Source organism: Protomyctophum parallelum (assembly GCF_964188405.1).
Source record: "Protomyctophum parallelum genome assembly, chromosome: 7".
Classification (NCBI taxonomy): Eukaryota; Metazoa; Chordata; class Actinopteri; order Myctophiformes; family Myctophidae; genus Protomyctophum; species Protomyctophum parallelum.
The window spans coordinates 17678530-17705823 of record NC_139705.1 but is presented as its reverse complement, the minus strand read 5'-3'; the positions used below and the strand labels follow the sequence as shown (position 1 = coordinate 17705823).

General features: G+C 43.1%; 1 protein-coding gene across 5 annotated transcripts in view; it reads right to left on the bottom strand.

Moving 5' to 3' along the window:
- Nucleotides 1-467: 467 nt before the first annotated feature.
- The window catches only part of LOC310861397 (microphthalmia-associated transcription factor-like), a 30766-nt gene continuing 3939 nt past the window's right edge, over nucleotides 468-27294 (bottom strand). The window contains exons 2-10 of one of the 5 annotated variants that reach the window (XM_083768818.1): nucleotides 20008-20305; nucleotides 11750-11956; nucleotides 8456-8551; nucleotides 7130-7250; nucleotides 5090-5176; nucleotides 4305-4361; nucleotides 3070-3145; nucleotides 2699-2846; nucleotides 468-2250 (exon numbers count right to left, since the gene is read on the bottom strand). In XM_083768818.1, coding sequence (XP_083624944.1) covers nucleotides 1849-2250; nucleotides 2699-2846; nucleotides 3070-3145; nucleotides 4305-4361; nucleotides 5090-5176; nucleotides 7130-7250; nucleotides 8456-8551; nucleotides 11750-11956; nucleotides 20008-20305 — 1492 coding nt within the window. In that variant the 3' untranslated portion in view covers nucleotides 468-1848. Of the gene's footprint in view, nucleotides 2251-2698; nucleotides 2847-3069; nucleotides 3146-4304; nucleotides 4362-5089; nucleotides 5177-7129; nucleotides 7251-8455; nucleotides 8552-11749; nucleotides 11957-13036; nucleotides 13145-20007; nucleotides 20306-27294 lie in introns of those variants that run through there. The other 4 variants (XM_083768820.1, XM_083768819.1, XM_083768822.1 and 1 more) reach the window with 4 other exon arrangements.

Here is a 27294-nt window from a genome sequence, read left to right as displayed (position 1 = left end):
ATTTTTTCACCACCAATGGGTTCATACTATTATCATCAGAATTCAGTACAAAAACAGGTTGTGCAGAACTCTCCTTTAAGATTTGTCTCCTATTAACTTCAATTTGTCAAATATTGGATTAGTGGGTCAGGAATGTGACAAAAACAAATCAATGTCCATGTATTCAAGGCGTCATTTTCTGGGTGAAGCGTAGAGTAGAGCACACCAGGTGCACTGTGAAGTATAGATACATATATACAGTACAGTACTCATGTTAATAGCACATACAGTACAACAGTACACATTGTTATTAAGGCAACGGCACGTTCAAGTTTCAATCTAAGACACAGGGGGCTGTATTTTGCGTGTCTTAAGTACCAGGTCTTATTACTTATTGCTATTCTGAGTGACCAAAGAGCATTGACCACGCCTCCAGGTCTTAAGTTAAGTAATAAGACCTGGTACTTAAGACACGCAAAATACAGCCCAGGGAGTGTAAAGCACTAAACACATAAATAGATCTATTATTATTTATTCTATTATTGCCATTATTGATTTAAAAAGCACTTATTATTGCACCTAATAATGTCTATATATTTCTGACCACGATTTCTATAACTTAAGATTCTTTGGAATCAAAAAGATAAAACATAATCTGTGCCTCCATCCCGTCATAAAATGCATCTTTTAAAAAAACATCTACTTTTCAGCTCATTGTCATAAAAATAAGACAAAAAAAAAGAAAAAGATAAAATTGTACTTTTAAAATCAGTGTTATAATTAAGGTTCAGGGCTTTTGGGAAGACACTGAATGAGTGGAGAGGAAAGGGTTAACCACTTAAACCCGGAGTAGCCTACCTCAGAGTTCTATATTGGTGTTTTCTTGTTATTGTGCGGGAAGCTTTCACAGACAATAGACACTGGGTTTCAAGTGGTTAAATTGATGTAAACAAACAACAACAATAACAAATAAACACACATCAAATCCTGAGTGTTCATTCAACTCTGTGACATGAACCAAATGGACCCGTAGCTGTACACTCTCAAGAGTCAAAGCTTTCCCCAGAGCTTTTATTTTGAAAGGTTTGGAATAAAGGTATAGCTTTCCCACTAAAAAAAGAAAGAAAATCCTTATGTTTTTGATTTGTGACACTATCATTTTAATATTTGTTTATGTTCGTGTTTAAATGTGTAAGCCATGGGCCATTTGTTTTCCTAAGGTTTTAACATAAATATACCCTTACAGTATAAGACAGCCTTGGTGTTACACCTCATCTACACAGTCAAGGAGCGAGCGTTCCGAGGGTGATATTGTGAAGAAAAATAAATAAACTGTCCTGATATGGAGCGTCGGTCATTGCGTTGCGACGTAGCCCGAACCAATCAAATAACCAATAAATACTAGCGTGTAGATCTCAACCAATAAGTGTTTGAGGCCGCAAAATCTTGCTCAAACAGAGACTCTGCGAGCGATGGCCGATGTCGCTGCACTCACGCGGTACGTCAGGACAGTCTGCATTCTAATGAGATTTCATCATTCGCTCGCTTGCATCGCTGGCAGTGCAGATGAGGTGTTATGTTTTCTGCCTTTATAGGGAGGTAAAGAACACTCAGTATTTTACGGTGTGTGCGTTACCATAGCAGCCGAAACAACACAGGATGGAAGGATGGCAGGTTGGAGGGGCTAAAACCCGGGTACGAGGGGCCAGTGGGTGGAGTGGGAGGGGCTAACACCTGGGTGGGAGGGGCCAGTGGGAGGGGCCGGTGGGTGGGGTGGGAGGGGCTAACACCCGGGTGGCAGGGGGCGGTGGGTGGGGTGGGAGGGGCTAACACCCGGGTGGCAGGGGCCGCTAAGCGGGGTGGGAGGGGCTAACAGTCGTCATCGTCGTCATCGTCGTCGTCGTCTCCGTCCTCCATGCTCACGCTGCTCTTACTGCCGTCCGACAGCAGTGGGTCGGCCCCGCCCGTCACCGGCGATTGGTTGTCTTCCATCAGGATGTCGCCGAGTTTGGAGTTAGGGGCATGGCCGCCGTCTAGCTCCAGGGGGCGGTGCGTGGTGAGGTCAGGGGTCGCGCAGTTCAGGTGATGGTGTGCGGGGTCGGGGGTCACGCAGGTCAGGTGGTGTGGGTGGGGGGTGTACAGGTCCTGGTGACAGTCTCCGCTCCCCTCCTTCTTAATTTGACGTCCCGCCGCCAGCTCTGAGGGGGCGGAGCATAGAGGCACCGACGAGGCCACGACCAGACCGTGAGCGCGGGCCTGCATCTCTAACTCCTGTTGGACGAGAGGACAGTGTTAGAGCAGCTCCTATTGGATAGACACATACTGTAGCATCTCTAACTCTTATCGGATGTCGGTTACAGTACGTTTTAACAGCGGGAGACCAACGGCGAGCATCGCTTGAATTTCATTGGCTATCGCCCAATCGCCCACTATCGCCGGGCGACGTCGCTAATTATTTGTATATTTTCGGCCGACATTCCTCCGCCTACTTTTCGACCATCGCCTCTATCGCCAGTAGTTGCCGGGTCCCATTGACAAATAATGCACTTCCGGAAAATTCGTCTGGCTGTCGCCCGCTGTTAAAACGTACTGTTAGCGTGTTAATTACCTGTATCCTCAGGATTAGGTGTCGGTTAGCGTGTTAATTACCTGTATCCTCAGGATTAGGTGTCGGTTAGCGTGTTAATTACCTGTATCCTCAGGATTAGCTGTCGGTTACCTGTATCCTCAGGATTAGGTGTCGGTTAGCGTGTTCTAGCTTCTTCTGTCTGCTGTCCAGTTCTTTGGCTCTCAGCTGTTCTCTTTGGAGTTTCCTGATGTAGTCCACTGACGCTTTGAGGATAGTTCCTTTATTCCAACGCATGTCTCTGAGAGAGAGAGAGAGAGAGAGAGAGAGAGAGAGAGAGAGAGACACACACACACACACACACACACACACACACACACACAGAGAGGCCATTATTCTAACATCTACATGAATAGAACACATTATCGAGAGATAATAAACATATCTACAGCAAATAATGTTGTAGATGTTAATAACGTTTGAATATGATATTAGATTAGATATAATTAATGTTTAGAACTTACGGGTCGTTTGACCTTGGAATTAAAGTTCCCAACTCCTTGATGCGATCGTTGATATTAAACCGTCTTCTTCTTTCAACTGCACAACAAAAACAACATGGCAGAAAAAACAAAGTAATTGTACAAAATACAAATACAAAGGAAAATATACGTATTTAACACAGTAAATACACGTAATGTTTCACGAGAACATTAATTGTGTATGTGCCTAAAATGTCCTGTTGCTGCTTCTTTCTGTATAAGTAAAAAGATATATTGATTTTTAATTCTGATAAATACTGATATCTTCCATAGAAGATATGTTCATCTTTGAGCACAAGATAAGTGTTATGAGTTAAATACATAATAACCTTCCACCGTGTTATGAGTAAAAGATAAAAGGTTCATGATGATTCTAGATGTACCAATAGAGAACTGAACTGTGACATCACATCCACTAGAGGGTGCTGCCCTCCTTACTTCTATAGTAAATCCAATAGAGAAATATTAGATTGCATCTAACTGTGTTCCAGAAATAAACAAATCACCCAGGAGATTTGACCTAATATGAATATGAAACATCAACTGATTTTACTCATATGGATATGATGCATCAACTGATGGTGGAAATGTACTAATATAGAGTAATGCTGTTTTTCTTACTTTTCTCTCCAAACACAGACATTATCAAATGCAATTCAATATCATAAACCACAGAATGGTAAATGGTTCATATATATATATCGCCTTTATGCAGATACCATACGTGATGAATTTGGAGGCGTATGCGAAGGCTCAACTTATGTAATTTTGATAGAATATTATGTAGACATAGCACTCTATAGTGTTTACTCAGTTTAATTGTACATACAGATATTCTACTGTTAGACAGATGTTAGGTTCTTAGCTTACTTATCATTCTTGATGACTATTTCTATGTATTGTATTTATGTATTACCACGTGTTGTTCTTGCTTACTGTAAATCGCTCTGGATTAAGAGTGTCTGCTAAATGCCTAAATTGTAAATTGTGACAAACCTGACAGAATCACCAGGAGGATTTCTGTCATTTTCGCAACACAGTTCTTATGACGTCATCTAAGATTTCTCTATTGGATTTTCGATAGACAAATGCTTTCGTGATCATGACCCAGAGGTAGTGACGTCGTATAATAATAGCCTAATAATAATAATAATGAAAATACTCTATGAAGAAATACTAATAACAACGATAATAATGTTAAGAAGCTTAAAACTCACTCAAGTTATGGTTATCCTTTTTCTGCCTTTCCTTTGCCATTGCTCTGACCTCAGCTTCTGGAAGCAGACATTTTGTATTATAATGATGTATTGTATAGTATTGTACATAGACATAGAAAGGTGTCTAGACGCCTCTTTCGCCGCTGCAGTTCATTGGAGCGACATGTGATCTTCTGGAGGCCGCCATATTGGAGATCAATATGCCGGAGGAGTCACTCAAAAGGACTAATGGCCAATCACAGCACGTCATTTCCGGAACTTGTCACAGGGGAGGAAGTGATGTCACTGAGGAGGAAGTGATGATTCTGACAAGTCCTGGAAAAGTACGTGCTGTGATTGGCCAGTAGTCACTCTCTTGTTTTTCGTTTTTTTAATATATTTTGGGGGCTTTTTTGCCTTCATTGATAAATTCACAGTAAGTTGACAGGAAACGGGGAGAGAGATGGGGGGAAGACACGGCAAAGTTCGTTGGGTTCGGGACTCGGACCCACGACATGTGTCAGGCATGCTGTCAGGCAGCCACGGTGTCTGGACCGTTAGGCCGGCGAAGGCCATTGACCAGTCGTCACTTTGAGTGGCAGCGTGCTCTGCCTCCGCCATATTAGAGTTCAATATAGCGGCTGCCATACGATACACATGCCCCAGAGCTGGAGGAGGCATCTACCTTTCTGTGTCTACGGTATTGTATCTTACCTCAGCTTCTGAAAGCAAATGATGTGTGTGAAAATCACTAATTTGTGCTAATTAAGAGTGTTAATTAATGACAAATGGACACGGACACATACCAACAACAGGGAAGCCCTCAGGATGCTGGTAGCCATCAAACTTTCCACACGATTCTGGTTTGTCCATCATGTGAGACTGATGGGAAACTGTTGACATAATGAGGATAATAATCATTATTGTGAGTTTGAGTAGCTATTGTTGTTGTCACTCTTTATTCCTGCCCCGATTTCATTGGCTGCTGGGCTGTGACGTCATGTGGTTCAATACATCATCATCGAGAAGCGAGCTACTTGAGCCCACACTGTTTCATCAGGAGCAGTATTTTCTAGTTATTATTGAGGGGCGCTAGCCCTTCCTATGCACAGCTTTGTGTGTCTGTCTGTATGAGCAGTTTGAGCACGGAATGTGATGTGTGATGATGTATGATGATAAGAGCGCCCCTCACTTCACACAAGTGTGATTTTTGAGGGGAGCTAGCCCATCCTATAACAGCTATAGTGTAGATTCAAACATTAAATGCCATTGACAATAAATGGAGAATTTATATCATATGTGTCCACCCTTGGCCAATAAGGGACCGCCATTCTTGACGATGATGTACGATGATTAGAGCGCCCCTCACTTCATACGGGTGTGATTTCTGAGGGGCGCTAGCCAATAGACAATAAAGAGAAATTATATATTGCAGAGGGTCATGCCAAATAGTGCTGAAACAAATCTTACTCCAATTGGGTAAAGCAATCACATCTGATGTGTGTTGTGTTGTGTTGTGTTGTGTTGTGTTGTGTTGTGTTGTGTTGCGTTGCGTTGCGTTGCGTTGCGTTGCGTTGCGTTGCGTTGCGTAGTGTAGTTGTGTGCATTGTGTACATACATAAATACATCAAAGATTATAATAAAGCCTTGGCCTGGAAGAGAGGTCATCAGGTGGTCCCCAACCTTCTTAGAGTGTTTCAACCCTCAACCACAACACTCTCCAGTTGGCGGGTCAGCAGTGGCCCTCTCATCCAGGCTTCTAGCTATTGACCTTTCTCTTATGCCAGAGCCAACAGGCGGCTCTCTCTGCCTTGTGTGTTCTTGGGGGATTGCAGGCACTGAGAGGTCTCTAGGACTATGGTTTGCCTCCTGTCTAGGGTCCTCCAGTCTCACCAGACTGTCCGTCTGTGCGGTGTGCATGCGTCCGTCCTTGTCCACACTTGGCCTTACTCTAGTGTATTTGAGTCAAGGGGGTCTGTCTGCGTCTGTGTCACTGTCCTTGTTGCCGTTGAATCTGTACTAGCGAGTCTCTCTGCCTCCTCTCGGGAGACTTCTCTGCATTGTGTGCATACTATAGTTACTGCGAGAGTGAGGTCTAGCCAACACCAACTCGGGGTTCCTGGATCGCTGCCCACCACAATGTCCTATCTAACATCACGTTCTTGAGCTCTGCAGTGTTAGCTTTGCCCTGGGTTGGCTCCCATAGTCAATTTACTTGCCTAAAGTTCTGTGTGCCTGATGCAGTGCCCTGCCAGCCTCATCCTTCTCTCTCTGACTTTGTCTGTGACCCGTGGTAGGTCTCCATAGAGGTCATGTGACACCTAGTGCCATTCGTAGCATTCTTGTGTAGACTCCATCCAGGGCTTTTTCCTGTTGTACTTTGAGGGTCCACGTCTCGGCCCCATACAGCAGTACTGACTCCACAGTAGCTATGAACAGGCGCCATCTTAAGGTCTTCTCCCATTTCCGATTTCCACACTCTCCTCATCCCATGCAAGGCTTTCCAGGCAAGTGCTCTCCGAACCTTCAGGTCCTGTTCAGTTGAGGCAGTCCAGGCCCTGAGGTATTTGAAGTCCTCGACTGGCTCGAGCACTGTCCCGTCTGCAGTGGCAATGGTTTTGTCCTCTGTGTTGACTACCTTTGAGAGTGCATACACTCTCTCTTGATGCGTGTCAGGTGATCAGGAGTTGTGTTGTGTTGTGTTGTGTTGTGTTGTGTTGTGTTGTGTTGTGTTGTGTATAGTTTCATAGGTGTACATACATTCTCTCTTGATGTGTGCCAGGTGATCAGGAGTTGTGTTGTGTTGTGTTGTGTTGTGTTGTGTATAGGTGCATAGGTGTACATACATTCTCTCTTGATGTGTGCCAGGTGATCAGGGCAGGAGTTGCTGATGTTGACACCTTGTGGAGGTAGAGCCTGGTTGCCATGGTTACCGTACATCTCCATCAGGTTGCCAGGCAAAGCCATCTAACATTAAAACATTCATTGAATTGATTCCATCATTAACTCATTAACTCATTTGCTTGCTCGCTAACTCATTAATTCACTCACTCACTCACTCACTCACCACTCACCACTCACTCACTCACTCACTCACTCATTCACTCACTCACTCACTCACTCACTCCCCACTCACTCCTCACTCACTCACTCACTCACTCACTCACTAATTCACTCTCTCTCACTCACTCACTCACTCACTCACTCACTCACTCACTCACTCACTCACTCACTAATTCACTCTCTCTCTCTCTCTCTCACTCACTCACTCACTCACTCACTCACTAATTCACTCTCTCTCTCTCACTCACTCACTCACTCACTCACTCACTCACTAATTCTCTCACTCACTCACTCACTCACTAATTCTCTCACTCACTCACTCACTCACTAATTCTCTCACTCACTCACTCACTCACTAATTCTCTCACTCACTCACTCACTCACTAATTCTCTCACTCACTCACTCACTCACTAATTCTCTCACTCACTCACTCACTCACTAATTCACTTTCTCTCTCACTCACTCACTCACTCACTAATTCTCTCACTCACTCACTCACTCACTCACTAATTCACTCTCTCTCACTCACTCACTCACTCACTCACTCACTCACTCACTCACTCACTCACTCACTCACTAATTCACTCTCTCTCTCTCTCTCTCACTCACTCACTCACTCACTCACTCACTAATTCACTCTCTCTCTCTCACTCACTCACTCACTCACTCACTCACTAATTCTCTCACTCACTCACTCACTCACTAATTCTCTCACTCACTCACTCACTCACTAATTCTCTCACTCACTCACTCACTCACTAATTCTCTCACTCACTCACTCACTCACTAATTCTCTCACTCACTCACTCACTCACTAATTCTCTCACTCACTCACTCACTCACTAATTCTCTCACTCACTCACTCACTCACTAATTCACTTTCTCTCTCACTCACTCACTCACTCACTCATTAATCCATGCATTCGTTCACTGTCTCACTCACTCACTCATTAATTAGGCTAATTAAGTAATTCATTCATTCATTAACTCACTCAATAAGTCATACCGTATTGATCAATCAGTAATAATAAAATGGTCAGTTATAAATGTATCATACATTACTGATCAAATTGATCTTAGCATAATTGATCATTCAAAGAAGTCTTACTGTATTTGCCATTTGAAGTCCTGGATCCATCAGTCCCATGATGTCATCATTGTAACTTGACTCCAGACTAATGATGTCATCGATGACATCATCCATCTAAAACAATGCAACACAAAATTAGGCTAAATGCATCATAAATGTAGTCTAAGGTCGTCTTCACACCAGCAAGCTTTACTGTGATTAAAACGCTTCGCTTCCAATCGCACTTGATTTCGATTCGGTGTAGGTGGGAATGCAATCCGTAGCAAACTATCATGTGGTGGATAAGGAGTTAAACACAGTTGGAGACGTGATAAGGGCTATTCATTTTACGCAGTGCAAAGATGTCCTGTTAGGTTACCATGTGTCATGTGTCAAATAAGGAGACCGAAGCCCTCATCGAAATATGAGCATGATCTATAAACTGTATATCTAGTGAGGCTGTCCCCGAACATTCAGGGTTCGAATGTTCGCTCGTTAAGGTTGGCACTCGAATCTTAATTTATGGCCTTGAACCATTCGTTTTTTTTATTTTTATTATTATATATTTTTATTATTATATATATATATATTTTTACTCAGAAATATATCTCGGCGAGAATGCGATATGCATAATAAGAGTACTATGTTCATGTTGTGTTTACAATAATTTGAAAGTCCTGCAGACGGCAGAAGAGACAAACACAGTAACACACACACACACACACACACACACACTCAATGCGCTTCTGAGAGTAGCCTACATACACAGGTGGAACAAATTAATGAAAGAGAGACTAACGATCAAGCTACGCTCTCGTTGCCTGCCAGGCTGCCAGCAACTCATTCAACTCATCGCTCATTTTTATGGAATGATGAGCTCGCATCAGGGAGTAGCTGACCATTTGGTTTCCCTACTCGTAGGATATTTGTGCTGCCCCCCTCCCGACGAGAGTGCTGCGAGCCTATTCCTCATGCAGTCGCAGATCGGCTATTTTCGCTGTTTGCGAGGATGCACACACGGCCGCTCGTGGCACGGCCCCAGCAGCGGAGCACATGTCATCAGAGCCACTAGACGCTGTGTGTGTGTGTGTGTGTGTGTGTGTGTGTGTGTGTGTGTGTGTGTGTGTGTGTGTGTGTGTGTGTGTGTGTGTGTGCGCGCGCGTGTGTTGGGAGAGAGAGAGAGGGAGGGGGAGACGCGCTACGCGCTGCGCTCTGATCATGTTCAAGACGGATATCTTCTTGTGTTGTCATTATAGTGTATTAAAAGTAAAGACGGTTGTATCCACACTCAAAATGCACACCTTCCCGGTCGGCCAACCCGGTAGCAACCCTCACCAACCCCTGATGAACTTAACCATTATTTCACTGATCGTCTATGCAACGTCGCCCCGGAGGATCTATTTATGAATTGCAGCCTGGTTAAAAGCACTCGGAGAAATTAATTAATTAGAACCAATTAACCAAATGGTTCGGATGTTCGCTCGGAAATTCCTGCAAATGTTCGAGTCCTAAAAACAGGGCTAGGGTACAGCAGTGGCGGTTGGAAGGTCCCACGGGCCCCGAGGCGAGATTGACAGCCCGGGCCCTACCCCCCCCCCCCCCCCCCCCCCCCCCCAACTTCGACTAAACCTGGCTAAACGTGGCTCAGTTGCAGCAGACCGGCAATGAATACACAGGTTGCATATGGAAAATCACGTTACATGTTGCAATGTCCAAAACCATTCATTCCTGACGGAGCTAATCAAATACTGGAGGGTGTAGGGCTGCTACTCACTTGTGCCTGCCGTCTGTAGGCTACTGTACATGGCTGTGATGAATGGGACAGCTTTGGGATTCGGGAAAGTTGATTAAATAGTCTCTTAATGTTTCAATTCAAGTGATAAAGTTCACGTGGGCATGTCCGTCCATCTGTATGATTAGGCTACTGTTGTTGTCTTGGTATTCCTGGCTTTCATGCGACTTCACTCACTTCCAGTGCATGTGGATGGAGCTGCTGCTGCTGCTCCACCTTACTCCATCTATCTTGCCCTCTTTTGCCTGTGGTAATTTTATGTCTTGTTTATGACTGTTCAAAGAATCAAAATCAAACTTTATCATGCAGGCGATTGCGGAGCAGGGCTAACAACTGTATACAGACACAGCGTGACAGCAGACATACCGTACCGGAGCAAATCCATCTACTCTAGTACTCTAACGTGCAACCAAGCAGCCCAGTTTAAATCCTGCCATTTCCTGCCTGCGCCGTGAAGGGCCCTTCACAATAAACAGTCACCCTTTAACTCCCAATGAACTACATTTTACACTGCTTATTATTGAAATGTAGTCTTAGTTGCGGTAACTTAACAGCGTGTTTGTGGGAGAGAGAGAGCCAGAGAGAGAGAGAGAGAGTGAGAGAGAGAGAGAGTATACAGTTTACTACCACGCATCGGAGAATTGTAGGTTATATGGTGATCGGATCAACAATGGGACTCTGGGAGTATACTATTGTAAACTTCGGATCATTTGGGACTCATTTTGCGCTCCCTTCTCCGCTGTGCCTCGTTCATGTGCCCAAAAGAACAGTGGCTGGCACACACACACACACACACACACACACACACACACACACACACACAGTAAAGGCCGTGTCGGGCTCGGGAGTCGAACCCGCGGCACACTGCGACTGGATTACCAGTCAGGTGCCCAGACGGTTACGCCACCGCCTGGGCAGAAGTATATCTTTTAACACCATAGCTTTCACTGTGTATTTTATGAATTGAACACATTGATAAAATTCCCTGCTGCGTTTCCTTGCTGCGCTTGACACAGCCAGTGTGACACAACAAATTAAATATGCAAGAATCCCAACTTCTCCGTCCATTCGCATGGAGTCTACCGAAGTATTAGGTGAGAATGTAACCTAACATTCATTGGAAGGACGATATCTGTCGCCAGAAGCAGAGACGTGTGTTTACAATGAGTCTAACATTCATTAGAAGGACGATATCTGTCACCAGAAGCAGAGATGTGTGTTTTCATTCAGTCTAACATTCATTAGAAGGACAATATGAATCTAACGTTGAAATTGTGTTTGAAGTTGAATGAAAATCACACCCGTGTGAAGTGAGTGGCGCTCTTATCATCATACATAATCATACATCATCTCATTCCGGCCAATCCCACTTTTGTCTTGTGTTTGTGTTTGTGTTTACACAAATACTCAAAGCTGGACATAGGAGGGGTTATGCTTCATTGATATGAACGTGTTTGAATGAGAAAGACATGTCACCTCTTTATGGCAGTTGAAGTTGAGCGTCAGTAAGAAGAAGATAATAATAATAATAATAATAATACCTCTTTCTCACAGTGGGAGGGGTTGAGTGTCAGTAAGGCCATAGGACTGTTGGGGGCGCTGTTGGTTCCCGTCCCGGGCGTCATGCCAGTGCCTTGCTCGACGGCGCTGGCGGGGTGGGGCACCAGCTTCCCCAGGTAGCGTTTCACCTGCTGCTGCTGAGACTGCTGGATGTGGTACTTAGTGGGGTTCTGCAGCTGGGTCTGCACCTGTGTGTATGAATTAACATAATTAACATAATTAATACATTATAATAGCCTGCTGGATGTGGTGCTCATGGGCAGCAGAAACATTTCAATGATTGAAGAAGATGTATCCTCCACACACAAAGGTTTATCTTTTGTTCTACGTTATGATAGTGTGTGTTTGATATATGTTTTAATTTAATGTCTACCTTGGGACTTTCTTTCTCTTATTTGCACAACAAATACGTTTGATATTTTTTTTAGGCTGTACAAATTCTCCTCATCATATTGTACTATTACAGAGCTATTCAACCAAATTGTTCAGGGGGCGCCACAGTGTCAGAAACCCCAGGGTGCAAGGGGCCGGAGAGCGTAAAATAAAACCCAGTGGACTTCCATAATTTAGCTGTAACCCCCTCAAGGACCACTGGTGGTCCCCGGACCACTGGTTGAGAACCACTGCTTTAGGATATTGACTGGTTTTGCAGATATTAAATCATTATTACAAAGTATAGCTAGGTGTCCAATATAACCACCATACTATTGGGTATATGTAATTTATTTATATGAATTAAAATAGACTGTTGGGTGTCTAAATTAATTATAATTCATTCATTAAAAAAGACAAATAAGAATATAATAAAAGTAGCCTTTTTCACATGAATGAAACACAGGAATCCTTCTACTGTTCAGCTGCATTTAAAAACACTACAGTGCATACTGACATTATTCATTTCCTGAGAAGTTAATAGTTTGGCCATAGTTTGTTTCTGCCAGAGATATAATTATATTATATTTCACATGACATGAAATAATACATTTTAGTACGGATGCCGTGGGCCATGTGAATGAAATCTGTCCTTAATTGGCCCCTGGACCGCACTTAATCTCACAACATGTTGCATCGCTTCAAGAGGTTAATGCTAGTTACTGTTGCAAAAATAATATATTAAAATTAAAAAAGTATAAGTATTACGACGCCATCAAGACCCGCCAAAATACATTTTTGCTGACCAAATCAACTGTATATTTAGTTGACTAAAATTGTATGATATTTAGTCAACTAAAACTAGACAAGATGTCAAGATGAACACAGACACATACCTGATAAGGATGATAGCCAAGCATTTCAAGCATATTGTAAACTAAAAGTCCAATTGAAGAGCTGGGTGTTAAATGTCTCATTCAGTTTTAATCCTTGTTGGTGATATTATATTATAAAGTATACTGAATGACCGACTTACAAGCAGCCCTACTTATAAAGACCTGATGAGAAACATGAATTAGTTCTGCACGTCAGGCTTGCAAACACAACGAGTCTTTTCACCAGGATGTGTTGTTTTATGTCAAATGTGAATCTACGTCTTCGAGGCGCGTCGCTCCACGTCACAGCGACGGCCCAACAATCACGTTCTTTCTTCCCGGCCCGGCCGCCATTACATCCTGACACGGTGGCTTTGGGCCGTTTTGGACTTTTCTCATCGCACTTTAAGCCCTCTGGAGCTTCTGGACCAGATCTAGTCTTAACTCATGACACACTCAACAAGTGGTGGAATGAAGTACTTTTACTTTTCAGTAAAACTACCCAGAATGCTGCAGCATCCACGCTTGCTCTTCAACCAGCCTAAAATGTTCACATGTTAGGTTACCATGTGTCATGTGACATGGTCAAATAAGGAGACAGAAGCCCTCATCGAAATATGAGGACAAGCACATGAATCTATTGCTTAAGGAAACTCATAAAAAACACTGCAGTGTAGCCTACAGAATATTCTGTCTGTTTGTCGTGCGTAAACATGGAGGGCTGTCACTGTGTGTGCAGGGATCCGAGTGGAGACTTTCTTCATCTTGTTTAAATATAAATACTTCAAAATTCAAAACACATGTTTAGCTCAGCATGATCTATAAACAGTATAGCTACATGGCATATGCATAATAATTGTAGGCTATATGGTGATCGGATCATCAATGGGACTCTGGGAGTAGCTATTCGGATCATTTGGGACTCATTTTGCGCTCCCAAAAAGAACAGTGGCTGGCACACACACACACACACACACACACACACACACACACACACACACACACACACATGCACGCTTGCTCTTCAACCAGCCTAAATGTTCACATGTCCCCCTCTTCTCCACTCCCTCCCTCCATTGTCTCCTGGTTACTGCCCGCACAGCGTACAAAACACAGATGTTGGCCTACAAAGCAACCAAAGGTACATCTTCATAGCCTGAATAACGTGGATCTATAGGATCGTAGTAACTCTGCTCTGGCTAAGACCAAGACTTTCTGTCACTTGTGAGCAGAGAGAAGTATCCCCTGATTGTGTCTTGTGCGTCATTCTTTCTCTCCCAGGTCTGTATATATACGTGCCCCCCAGCTATGGGACGTTATTTGCTAGGTCTGTATATATACGTACCCCCTCGTACCCCCTCACGGCAACGTTTAACATTGATCCGGTTGCTATTATATGCAACGCCTCCGTCACCACCAGCTATGGGATGATAAAACTTTTCCTCCGTTTACCTCAGTTCAAAGTTTATGAATATGTTTGTCTTAATATTTAGGCATTGATTATATAACTATCAGTCTTTATTCTTATTTATACAACTAGTCTTTGTGTGGCAGCGTGAACAACACATGCATTGAGCCTGTCAGAAATTGCAAAGTGGTTTTTTTAAATATATATTTTAGTAGTTGATCATGGCTTACAATTGGGCTTCTTCGGCTTGAAAAGGTTGGTTACCAATGCTCTAAACGGTCTCTCTGCATTATGTGATAGTTTACTGATACACTGTGACTACACTGTCTCTGCATTCTATGATCCTATAGTTTACTGAGACAATGTGACTACACTGTCTCTCTGCATTCTATGTGATCCTATAGTTTACTGAGACAATGTGACTACACTGTCTCTCTGCATTCTATGTGATCCTATAGTTTACTGAGAGACTACACTGTCTCTCTGCATTCTATGTGATCCTATAGTTTACTGAGGCACTACACTGTCTCTCTGCATTCTATGTGATCCTATAGTTTACTGAGACACTACACTGTCTCTCTGCATTCTATGTGATCCTATAGTTTACTGAGACACTGTGACTACACTGTCTCTCTGCATTCTATGATCCTATAGTTTACTGAGACACTACACTGTCTCTCTGCATTCTATGTGATCCTATAGTTTACTGAGACGCTGCCTCTCTGCATTCTATGTGGTCCTATAGTTTACTGAGACACTACACTGTCTCTCTGCATTCTATGTGATCCTATAGTTTACTGAGACACTACACTGCCTCTCTGCATTCTATGTGGTCCTATAGTTTACTGAGACACTACACTGTCTCTCTGCATTCTATGTGATCCTATAGTTTACTGAGACGCTGCCTCTCTGCATTCTATGTGGTCCTATAGTTTACTGAGACACTACACTGTCTCTCTGCATTCTATGTGGTCCTATAGTTTACTGAGACACTACACTGTCTCTCTGCATTCTATGTGATCATATAGTTTACTGAGACACTACACTATCTCTCTACATTCTATGTGGTCCTATAGTTTACTGAGACACTACACTGTCTGCATTCTACTGTAGAGAGACCTTGTTTATTTTAAGTCACTCTGGATAAAGAGCTACATCTGATAAATGACTATACATTGTAAAACTGTACTGTACAGTACTTGAGTAAATGTACTTAGTTACTAATAGTGTTGGCAGTTTTCCCTTGCCTCCGCTGTTTAGTAAACTGTTTAGGCGTGCCAGGAAAGCCAGATAAATGCAGACTTTGTCTGAAAGCACGACCCTGTCACTTCTGAAGGATTAACAGTGTCTGCTAACTTTCTAGCATGAAGTTGTATCTTTGTATGGTGGTATTTTCAACGTAGCATCATGTGCTATACAAGGAAAGGAATCCCATAAGATTTGTGGAGCTTCATTCATTCTTTCTTTCTTTCCTCAATAAGCTCAGGGAGCTGATTGAGTGGACAATAATAATAAAAGGTCACAACTTCAGATGTCAGATGAGGCTCTGGCCTCATGCAGCTGACATCTACTTCTTATGCTGCGTTCACACGGGCAGATGCAAAGATACAGTTTACCTAGCTCTGGTCCAGAGCCTTACTGCTGCAGTAAGGCTCTGCTACTTTCGCTTTTAAATCTCACATGGAACTCAGACCAGCCTCTCCTCTTTAGTGAAAATCTTAAGAACGTTGACCTACTCACCAATACAAAGACGGGTCATTAGAAAGCCTACTTTCCTTAGTGGATTAAATATTCTCTATGAGGCAATTCTCTGGGCAATATCGGTAGAGGGCGCATTGGAGTAACTAAACGTATTTCTTTTCCGGTGGAAACAAAATCCCTTTTTGGCCAAAAAGTACCGTTTATATGTGTGGTGGGGGGCTCAGGTGCTCCCACTAAGGAAAGTAGGCTTTCTAATGATACAACCCACCTTTGTTTTGGTGAGTAGCAAAAACGTTAAAGAGGAGAGGCTGGTCTGATTTCCATGTGAGATTTAAAAGCGAAAGTAGCAGAGCCTTACTGCAGGGCAGAATCATAGAAGCAGTAAGGCTATGGACCAGAGCTACAGTTTACCATTCATTGTCAATGGAAGCCAGCCGTTTGTAGCTGCTGCAAAAGCTACAATTTAGGCATTTAGCAGACGCTCTTAATCCAGAGCGATTTACATTAAGCAAGAACAAAAAAGCATGGGAATACATCACATAAAAACATTTATCATGAAACATGCGTAAGCTAAGAAAGTAACAGTGGAATATCTATATAATGAAACTATACATATATACTACTATACTATACATATGTACTATGACGTGCTATGACTACAAACAATGCAATTATAGTGCGGTCTACATAACATGCTATAAGTCTGTATCAAATGCTATCTAAGTCTACAGAAATGCTATCTAAGGGGGTGGGGTAAGTGCTATGGGCCATGATGGAGTCTGAAAGGTGGGTTTTCAGACTACGGCGGAAGATTGGGAGTGATGCTGCAGTTCTGACTGCAATGGGAAGTGCATTCCACAGTTTTGGAGCCAGAAGGGAGAAGAGTTTGGGACGTCTGGAGCGTTGTCCCGGCGTTTTTAGTGAGGGTACTTCCAGCTTCCCTGCGTTGGCTGATCTGAGTGCGCGGGAGGGTTTGTAGGGTTCGATCATACTTGCAAGATATGGGGGAGCCATACCTTTGGTTGCTTTGAATGCCAGCATCAGAGTTTTGTATTCTGTGCGGGCAGCGACCGGGAGCCAGTGGAGGGAGCGGAGCAGGGGGGAGACATGTGAGAATTTTAGCTACAAAGCTATAAAGCTACAAATTAAAGCTGTTCTGGGTTCAACTTCCAGATGCAAAGCTACAAAGCTGTAGCTACAATGACACACGTCACTACAGACGCATGGTTGGTGTGAACAACAGATTTTACAAAAAGACAACGCGACAACTTATGCTGTGATCTTTGCACATGTTGCATCTGCCCGCCCCAAAAGGTACATCATGATCTACCAGTGCCTGATATGTATAATGTAGCAGATATATGATTACGATACGATTATTGCCATACCAATTGATTGAACCCCTAGTAGACAGTATGAAATAGAGGCTAGAGCCTCATCTGATATCTACTTAATGTCTGCAGTGGTTTCCGAACTTTTTAGCTTGAGACCCAAAAGAGAAACCCCTGCTTCATCTCTCTCTCAGTTATAGGAGGCAATGTGTGGGGGTCCATGCTTCATATAGCCTCTCCTCATGAAAAACCTTGAAGACCCCTGATTTAGACTTTAGAGGAAGCTGAGCGTTGCCCAGATAAGCTATTAAAAAAAGAGAGTGGTGGTGTTATAGAGGTGCCGTGAACCTCCTGGTACCTCTGTTCTCCAGTCTTTTATGTATATATACTTTGTATGGAATTCCTTTGATTTAATAGTAATAGTTAGCCTACTATGTTAACCTCCTGGTACCGGCTCTGTTCACTAATCTAGTCACAGACACAGTTAACTCTGTACTGAGCAGCGCCAGTCAGTCTGTGAAGAATGCAGTCCTCTAATAAAGCTCCGATCCGCCATCTGGGGATCATACAAACTGCTGCAGGTTGTTCTATTGTACTGGGAGGGGGGGGGGAGTACGGGGGTGGTCCCGGGGTAAACCTCTCAAAGAGCTGCAGATTACCAAGTGTAAAGTCATGTCTAATGGTCTCAATGTCTTCTGGACACGCCGCAAGCATGCCACACACAGTCACATGCATGCATGCACGCACGCACGCACACACACACACACACACACACACACACACACACACACACACACACACACACACATACTCATCACTAGCAGTTAGGGGTTCATTGTCTTGCTCAAGGAAACTTCGGCACATAGCCAAGAGCAGCTGGTGGATTTGAACCAAGCTAAGCCGCTGTTGTATCAAATATACATGATCAACCTACTGCCTTGTTAAATAAATATATACATGATCAACCTACTGCCTTGTTAAATAAATATACATGATCAACCTACTGCCTTGCTAAATAATACACAGTATACATTACTACATGCACTTATAAAAGAGGTTTGTTTACATAACGACATACATTCTTTAACCTGCATTAACAAATTATTGAGAACACTTACCTCTCACTGTCTGAGGAAAGGTTACAAGTTTGAATCCTAACTCTCTCACAGTATCTCTCTCTCTGTCGCTCTCTCTGTCGCTCTCTCTCTCTCTCTCTCTCTCTCTCTCTCTCTCTCTCTCTCCCCCTCTGTCTCTCTCTCTCCCTCCAGTAAATCAGAGCTAGTAAAGTGCAGCAGAGCCAATAGGATTACAGATAATGATGGAGGGAAAAGTCAACCTCGGATTGAACACACACTAAACACCCTTGGCTTATGTCTGTGGATTTTACATATTCAACAAGCATTGGAGAGAAAAAAACACTTCTGGCTAAACCTCCAAACTCCACTTGAGCTGTATTTTTGGGTAAAGTGACACATTCAAGTATCTGACAATGTGTATAAAGTCACCATACCTACTTTGATGAGGCAGTGTTGTGTTGTTTTAAAACGTTCAATAAATCAATCAATCAATCAAAAATTGTGAAGCACGATATAATCAGTAGCGTATCGAAATCGGCCATATCGGCCATGGAAATTCTATATTGGTGTATAATCCTGGTTATTTTCACAGATATTGATGACGCAATAATAATGTGACCATATGCAGACCGTGGCCATCTTGCCAGCAAGGTGCTAACTAAATTTGACAGCCCATTTTTTCAACCAGTGTCAATTATCTAATGTAATCCTGGGCGCTACACCTTCTCTGTCAACCTGGGGAGGGCAGCGGACTGACCTCATGCCACTTGCTATGCATGAGGAGTCCAAGCTGTTTCTTTTCACCTGACAGGGGGGAGTAGCCCCAGCTGGACATAGCGTGTGGAAGGAACACGTTATTTCGAACAGTTCCTTTCCCTTCCATCAGGCGCCCCGGCTGACCAGGGGGAGGCAGTATAGACCAGGATTACTGCATGGTTTTTGTGAGGGTACCTACCCTAGGGGACAGGGGGAGAACATGCAAACTCCACACAACCCCGCCAACCCCGCCGCGTGTATGGGCACTGATGACGCAAAGGAGAGAACACGCCCCCAGCGCCCACAGCATCTCCAGCGGGAATCGAACCCAGGACCTTCTAGCTGTGAGGTGACCGACTGTGCCACCGTGCCCCCAATGTTGGTGAGTTTGACAATCAGATAGGACTTTTCTGTTTGGATGTATGGGCTGTCACTGGGAAATTGGATCTAGTTAGCTGTTTGCTGGCAATATGGTCATGTGTACTTTCAGAGCAGCCAGTCTGCCTGTCTCTGTCTCTTTAAGAGCTTCAGCTTTTAATGGGGAGGGGGCGGGGCTTACCATCTACTATCACCAGCAAAACAAAACATTCAAGTTCAATATAAATATAATATAATAATGTAATATGTTGGTATCGGTATATGATCGGGTATCTGTCATCATTTCAATATCGTGCATCTCTAATCAAGAACGTAAACAGACCGGATGTTGGTGAATATTACCTTTAGGACATCCAGGGGCACCTGGGCAGCAGGGGGCAGTGTGGTGCAGTGCGGCAACGTCACGTTGATGGCCGGCGTCTGGACCGTGGGGGCGTGTCCTCCGGGGGCGTGGTAGTGGGCGTGTCCTCCTCGCTGCCTCTCGCGGCGCTCCTGCTCCTGCAGCTGCTCTCGCATCAGCTGCTGACGCAACAGGACGCGCGACGACGATGATGATGATGATGATGACGTCATCGACGGGGAGGGGCGGGGCTTGTTGGTGGAGGGCGAGGAGGAGCCATGCTGGTCTGATGACGGACTGCTGGGGGGGGGGGGGGTCATGGGGTGTGTAAAATTCAAATCGTTATAGGGTATAGCACTATAGCAATTAAGTTATGCGGGATCGCCTACTGAGTTAAGTGCCAATAAACTACTTTACATCCAAGCAGAAAGGTCCTATCTGATTGACAGCCCATACATCCAAACAGAAAGGTCCTATCTGATTGACAGCCCATACATCCAAAGCGAAAGGTCCTATCTGATTGACAGCCCATACATCCAAACAGAAAGGTCCTATCTGATTGACAGCCCTGCATACATCCAAACAGAAAGGTCCTATTTGATTGACAGCCCATACATCCAAACAGAAAGGTCCTATCTGATTGACAGCCCATACATCCAAACAGAAAGGTCCTATCTGATTGACAGCCCATACATCCAAACAGAAAGGTCCTATCTGATTGACAACCCATACATCCAAACAGAAAGGTCCTATCTGATTGACAGCCCATACATCCAAACAGAAAGGTCCTATCTGATTGACAGCCCATCCAAACAGAAAGGTCCTATTTGATTGCATTAAACCACGTTAAACTTACTTTGCCACTCGATTTGCCACTCACTTTATGCTTGTGCATACCCTCTATATTGATTATAAAAGATTATTGATTATTTGTGGACGATTTAACGACAAAGAATGTAACAATCTGTGATTCTGTATTTTCACACACACACTCACAAACACACACACACACACGCGCGCACACGCACGCAAATACGCACGCACGCACGCACACACACACACACACACACACACACACACACACACAGTATAAGTATTTTGACAAAGGATCTTTTCATGTGGTGCAGTGGTCTGGCAAACATCTACTGAGACTCTGAGAGAGAGAGAGAGAGATTGTATTAGTGCTCCATCTAGTGTCCTCAGAGCATTCAGGAACTGACCTACTAGTCTTATGTTGAACTGACCTACTAGTCTTATGTTGAACTGACCTACTAGTCTTATGTTGAACTGACCTACTAGTCTTATGTTGAACTGACCTACTAGTCTTATGTTGAACTGACCTACTAGTCTTATGTTGAACTGACCTACTAGTCTTATGTTGAACTGACCTACTAGTCTTATGTTGCCATACTGTTAACTGAACTGACCTACTAGTCTTATGTTGAACTGACCTACTAGTCTTATGTTGAACTGACCTACTAGTCTTATGTTGCCATACTGTTAACTGAACTGACCTACTAGTCTTATGTTGAACTGACCTACTAGTCTTATGTTGCCATACTGTTAACTGAACTGACCTACTAGTCTTATGTTGAACTGACCTACTAGTCTTATGTTGCCATACTGTTAACTGAACTGACCTACTAGTCTTATGTTGAACTGACCTACTAGTCTTATGTTGCCATACTGTTAACTTTCGCAATTTTCAAATGCTTCTGTCATACAGTCTGGAGAATGGAAGCTCTGATCATGAGTTAGTGATAAAGCTGAAGTGAACAACATTTTCAAATGTGATAAATCGTAATAATCAATAGCTTGCTGTTTTATCAGAAATGGATAGAAAAAATTAAGATATGTTATTATTTATTTAGTTTGTTTTGTAATAATAATAAAAATGCACCAAGAAGTTTTCATTTTATTTACAGCACAAATTAGTAATATTCACTTTCAATTAAAAAACAAAACTTCAACCTTCAACAACAGAGTGCATGGTGCTAAAAGGAGAGCGCTATAAATATATGTGAATGTAGGTTAGTGGTTTAACACACCTTTGTTCTCACACACACACACACACACACACACACACACACACACACACAGACAGACAGACAGACAGACAGACATATACTGTACATACATCTTTGTTTGTTGTATTCTTTTTTCTCAAGTGTGTGTGCGCGTGTGCGTGCGTGTGTCTGCGTGCGTGTGCCCTTGTGAAAGCCAGTGAAAGTCATGCTGCTGCTCATGCAGTGCTGACACTGCGACACAAGGGGGCGACGTCCAAGCCTGCCGGTCCGGAATGTCCGGTGGACAATAAGGCGCGTGTGTGCATGCGTGCGTGCGTGCGTGCGTGCGTGCGTGCGTGTGTTTCCTGCTCACATATTATTTTTCAGTCAATCAAAAACATATATTTGATCGAGAGAGTGTTTGTTACAACACATGAGCACATACATGCACACATGCGTGCCGTGCACAGCACTGGAATACCAAAAAAACTGTGGATACATACATACAATGGAATATGAAACATCAATACATCCTGATCACATGACTAGAGATCAGGTGGAGCTATTTGTATTATCTTCAAAACGGAGCACTTGGCCAATCAGGATGGAATATGAAAAATATGAAAGACCCGTTTTGTTTAATGACTATAGAGGTAAGCCTATACTGTGTACCAATTTGCGTGATGTTTGGACAAAAATCTGTAGGTGTACTGTCCAAAAATGTGCTTCGCAACAACGGAAGGGTGCAAAAGATAGTCTCTCCCCATGCCTTCGGCCTGGTGGAGACAACAATCAACTACACTTTAGAAGCAAGGGCAAAAACGATTGAAAGCGACATTGCAGAAGAACACAAGCCCATGTCACTTATAATAAGCACAGACTTGGCAACGCTGTGTGAAAACACTCCTGCTATATTCGTCATCTCATTTGCACCGTCTGTCTCGCCTCTATATAAGCATCCTGTCTCACTTCTATATATAACTGCAGTCAGAAGAACTGCAGATTCACTCCCGACGATGTCTCCTCCACAATCTGAAGACTCACCTCTTCTCACCCTAGAACACTCTTTGCAGACCTCAGCAGCCCGTAGCATAGCACTTGACCTACTTATGACCAGTCACTCTGCATGAAGAGCATCTGATAAATGACTACATTGTAAATCCATCTGATAAATGACTACATTGTAAATCCATCTGATAAATGACTATACATTGTAAATCCATCCTGTCTCACTCTCGCATCTATACTCATCCTGAAGCATTATTGTTTCCTGAAACGTTCATATTCTGCGCGACAGTAGTCTCGGGTAGCCAGACAACTATTCCACAATCTAGGAATGCTAATATAGAGTCTGGAACTACACCTCCTGAATGCTGCATAGAGTCTGGAACTACACCTCCCGAATGCTATATAGAGTCTGGAACTACACCTCCTGAATGCTACATAGAGTCTGGAACTACACCTCCTGAATGCTATATAGAGTCTGGAACTACACCTCCTGAATGCTATATAGAGTCTGGAACTACACCTCCTGAATGCTATATAGTATATAGAGTCTGGAACTATACCTCCTGAATGCTATATAGAGTCTGGAACTACACCTCCCGAATGCTATAGAGTCTGGAACTACACCTCCTGAATGCTATATAGAGTCTGGAACTACACCTCCCGAATGCTATATAGAGTCTGGAACTACACCTCCTGAATGCTGCATAGAGTCTGGAACTACACCTCCCGAATGCTATATAGAGTCTGGAACTACACCTCCTGAATGCTACATAGAGTCTGGAACTACACCTCCTGAATGTTACATAGAGTCTGGAACTACACCTCCTGAATGCTATATAGAGTCTGGAACTACACCTCCCAAATGCTATATAGTATATAGAGTCTGGAACTATACCTCCTGAATGCTATATAGAGTCTGGAACTACACCTCCTGAATGCTACATAGAGTCTGGAACTACACGTCCCGAATGCTATATTGTATATAGAGTCTGGAACTACACCTCCTGAATGCTATATAGAGTCTGGAACTACACCTCCTGAATGCTATATAGAGTCTGGAACTACACCTCCTGAATGCTATATAGAGTCTGGAACTACACCTCCTGAATGCTATATAGAGTCTGGAACTACACCGCCTGAATGCTACATAGAGTCTGGAACTACACCTCCTGAATGCTATATAGAGTCTGGAACTACACCTCCCGAATGCTATATAGAGTCTGGAACTACACCTCCCGAAATACGAGCAAAGAAGCTGCCATTTCCGTTCACGGAAATATATTCTTTAAATAGCTTGTTTATTTTTAATATCAATTTCTGCTAAGCAGCAAGCTTATATGCTTAAGATGATTTTGATTTACACACAACACGATATTTTACTCATGATCAGAGCTTCCGTTGCTTCAGACTGTATGACAGAAGCGTTTGAAAAGACGCAACAGTCTAGCCACGCGAGACTAGCCCGACAGCAGAGATATGTGATCTGATAGAATACATGGATAGTGGATACATGCAAAGTGATAATTACTCAATACCAAATCCATAATGCCTAATATACTGTATACTGGTATGTTTGCTATGTAATATAACATACTGTCTATGTTATATCTCTGCTAGAAATCATATCTTTTCAGGAATAGTGCAGGCATATTGTGGCAAAAAAGGGCTAAACCTAAAACAAATTGCAACAGAAACTCTTTCAACTTCTTTTGTTTCATAAATATGTTATAGTAACAACATATCAAACGTCCTACGAAATCCCAGTGGTGGAACATATTGAAAAATGCTAAAACAGGTGATGGTACCATTAACAACCTATATAAGGCAACATTTTCAAAATTGGGGCATTTCATGAAATTTGAGCCCAAATAGTGTTTTTTGTGCAAAACAAATGGATTCATAATCATTAAAAAAAAAAAAAAGTTTGACACAAAATGCCTGCACTAGAAGTTTTGTCTTTTCTGCCTTTATTGATAGATACAAGTGAAGAATGACAGGAAAGAGGGAGAGAGAGAGACAGGGGGAGACATGCAGCAAAGGTCACCAATGTGAACGGGACTCGAACACGCAACACGCTGTCAGGCAGCTAGAGCCTATATGTGGCATACGCCTGGACCACTAGGCCAACGGGCGCCGCTTACTTCTTACAATACTGCCTACAATACTGTATACATCATGTCATCAGTGTCATGATTCTATTAATAACGCACATCCTACTCATCATGTGATTCGATGAGGAAGTAAAACCTTGACTCGTTCATGCCAAAATAGCAGATCTACAAGCTCACAGCGGGTTGCGTTGTGAGACTGTAGATCTGCAGTTTTTCCACACATGACTGCACTAGTGACAGAGTGAGGATGATATATGCTACATCTCAGCTTATATTGGTGTGTGTGTGTGTGTGTGTGTGTGTGTGTGTGTGTGTGTGTGTGTGTGTGTGTGTGTGTGTGTGTGTGTGTGTGTGTGTGTGTGTGTGTGTGTGTGTGTGTGTGTGCGTGCGTGCGTGCGTGCGTGCGTGCGTGCGTGCGTGCGTGCGCGCACACGTGTGCACGTGTGCGCATGAATGGCAGCAAACAGAAATAGCATTGCGCTCATACATATGTGTAACAATGTAATGACATTTTACTAACCAACCAAATTACACTAAGAATTTATGAATTAGGTTAAAGGGGGATGGGGGGGATTCAGTGTTTTGGCAGAATTTAGAAGGGGGGGGGGGGCAGAGCGGGGACAAGGACAAGCAAGGAAATGACAAGATCTAGATAGGTATAGTGTTCATTTTGTTGACTAAGACTAAGACTAAAGAGTAAAGACTAAGTCGACTAAGGTTTTTCAGAAGACTAAAGGTCCATGCACACTGCTGCATTTTTTGGATTGTTTTTCCACCGGTTTCCCGAAAAACGCATCGTTTGCAAGGACCTTAAATAGGACTAAGACTAAATGGTGTGTATTTCAAAAGACTAAGACTAAATCAAAATATTGTGGAAAGAATTAACACTGTAGAAAGGAAAGAATAGATTGAGAAACACTGTCTGTCTGTCTGTCTGTCTGTCTGTCTGTCTGTCTGTCTGTCTGTCTGTCTGTCTGTCTGTCTGTCTGATTGAAAGTATTCATTCAGTCAACCAATCAATCAAAGCATTTCTACATTATGGTGGCAGCATAGTTTTCACCCATTGTTTTGAGCCAAATTTAGGTGGGAACGAGGTCATATTATCTTCTTCTGCATGGTGTCATGCCCATGGACATCACTTACTCTAGTTGATAGTTTGAGTGCTATCTGGGCAATGTGCTGATCCCTCTGAGTACAGTATCTCAAAGACGACCCCCATTGATCCTCTGAGTATCTTAAAGACCAGCATTGATCCTCTGAGTATCTTAAAGACCAGCATTGATCCTCTGAGTATCTTAACGATCAGCCCAATTGATCCTCTCAATTCAGTTTAATTCAATTAATTAAAGTGTCAAATCACAACAAGTTGTCTCAAGACACTTTACATGTAGATAACCGGTAGAGATTACAATTTAGGCATTTAGCAGACGCTCTTAATCCAGAGCGATTTACAGTAAGCAAGAACAAAATATGGTAATACATCAAAAACATTAAAAATAGTCATCATAAATCATACAAAGCTAAGAGCCTAACAATGGACTGTGACTATACACTATAGAGTGCTATGTCTACATAAAATGCTATCTAAATTACATAAATTGAGCCTTTGCATATGCCTGTAAGGTCATTGAGGCTAGGGCAAGTGCTACCCTGAGCAGGCAATTTTGCGACTGAGTAACTTAAAGACCAGCCCCATTGATCCTCTTGAGTATCTTAAAGATTTTTTTGATAGTGTATTGTTTAGACTGATGCCATTTTCATTGTTGACCTGGTATCCTATAGCTTACTGAGGCACTACACTGTCTCTCTGCAATCCTTGCTACAGTAAGTCTGATAAATGACTAGTAAATCGTTTTTGCCCGATGAAACCTGGCTTATGATTGCTGCTGTTGGCTATGAGGACCCTTGCGCGATCTAGTCCTGATTGGCTGGCCAAGTCTGGTCCCATACTCTGAAATGCCGCCATAAGCCAATGGGAGTCTGACCCCATACTCTGAAACGACGCACGGAAGTCTCAATCAAGCGGGGGGCGGGGCTGTTGCTCCTCATCCGCTCTCTAGATATATTATAACTCTATGGTCTGAACCCAGAGTCTGTAACGCCGCAGAAAAGGGGGACAGATGCACAATGGAGAACGCTGTGTTTTTCTTGTTTAAAGGTCTGC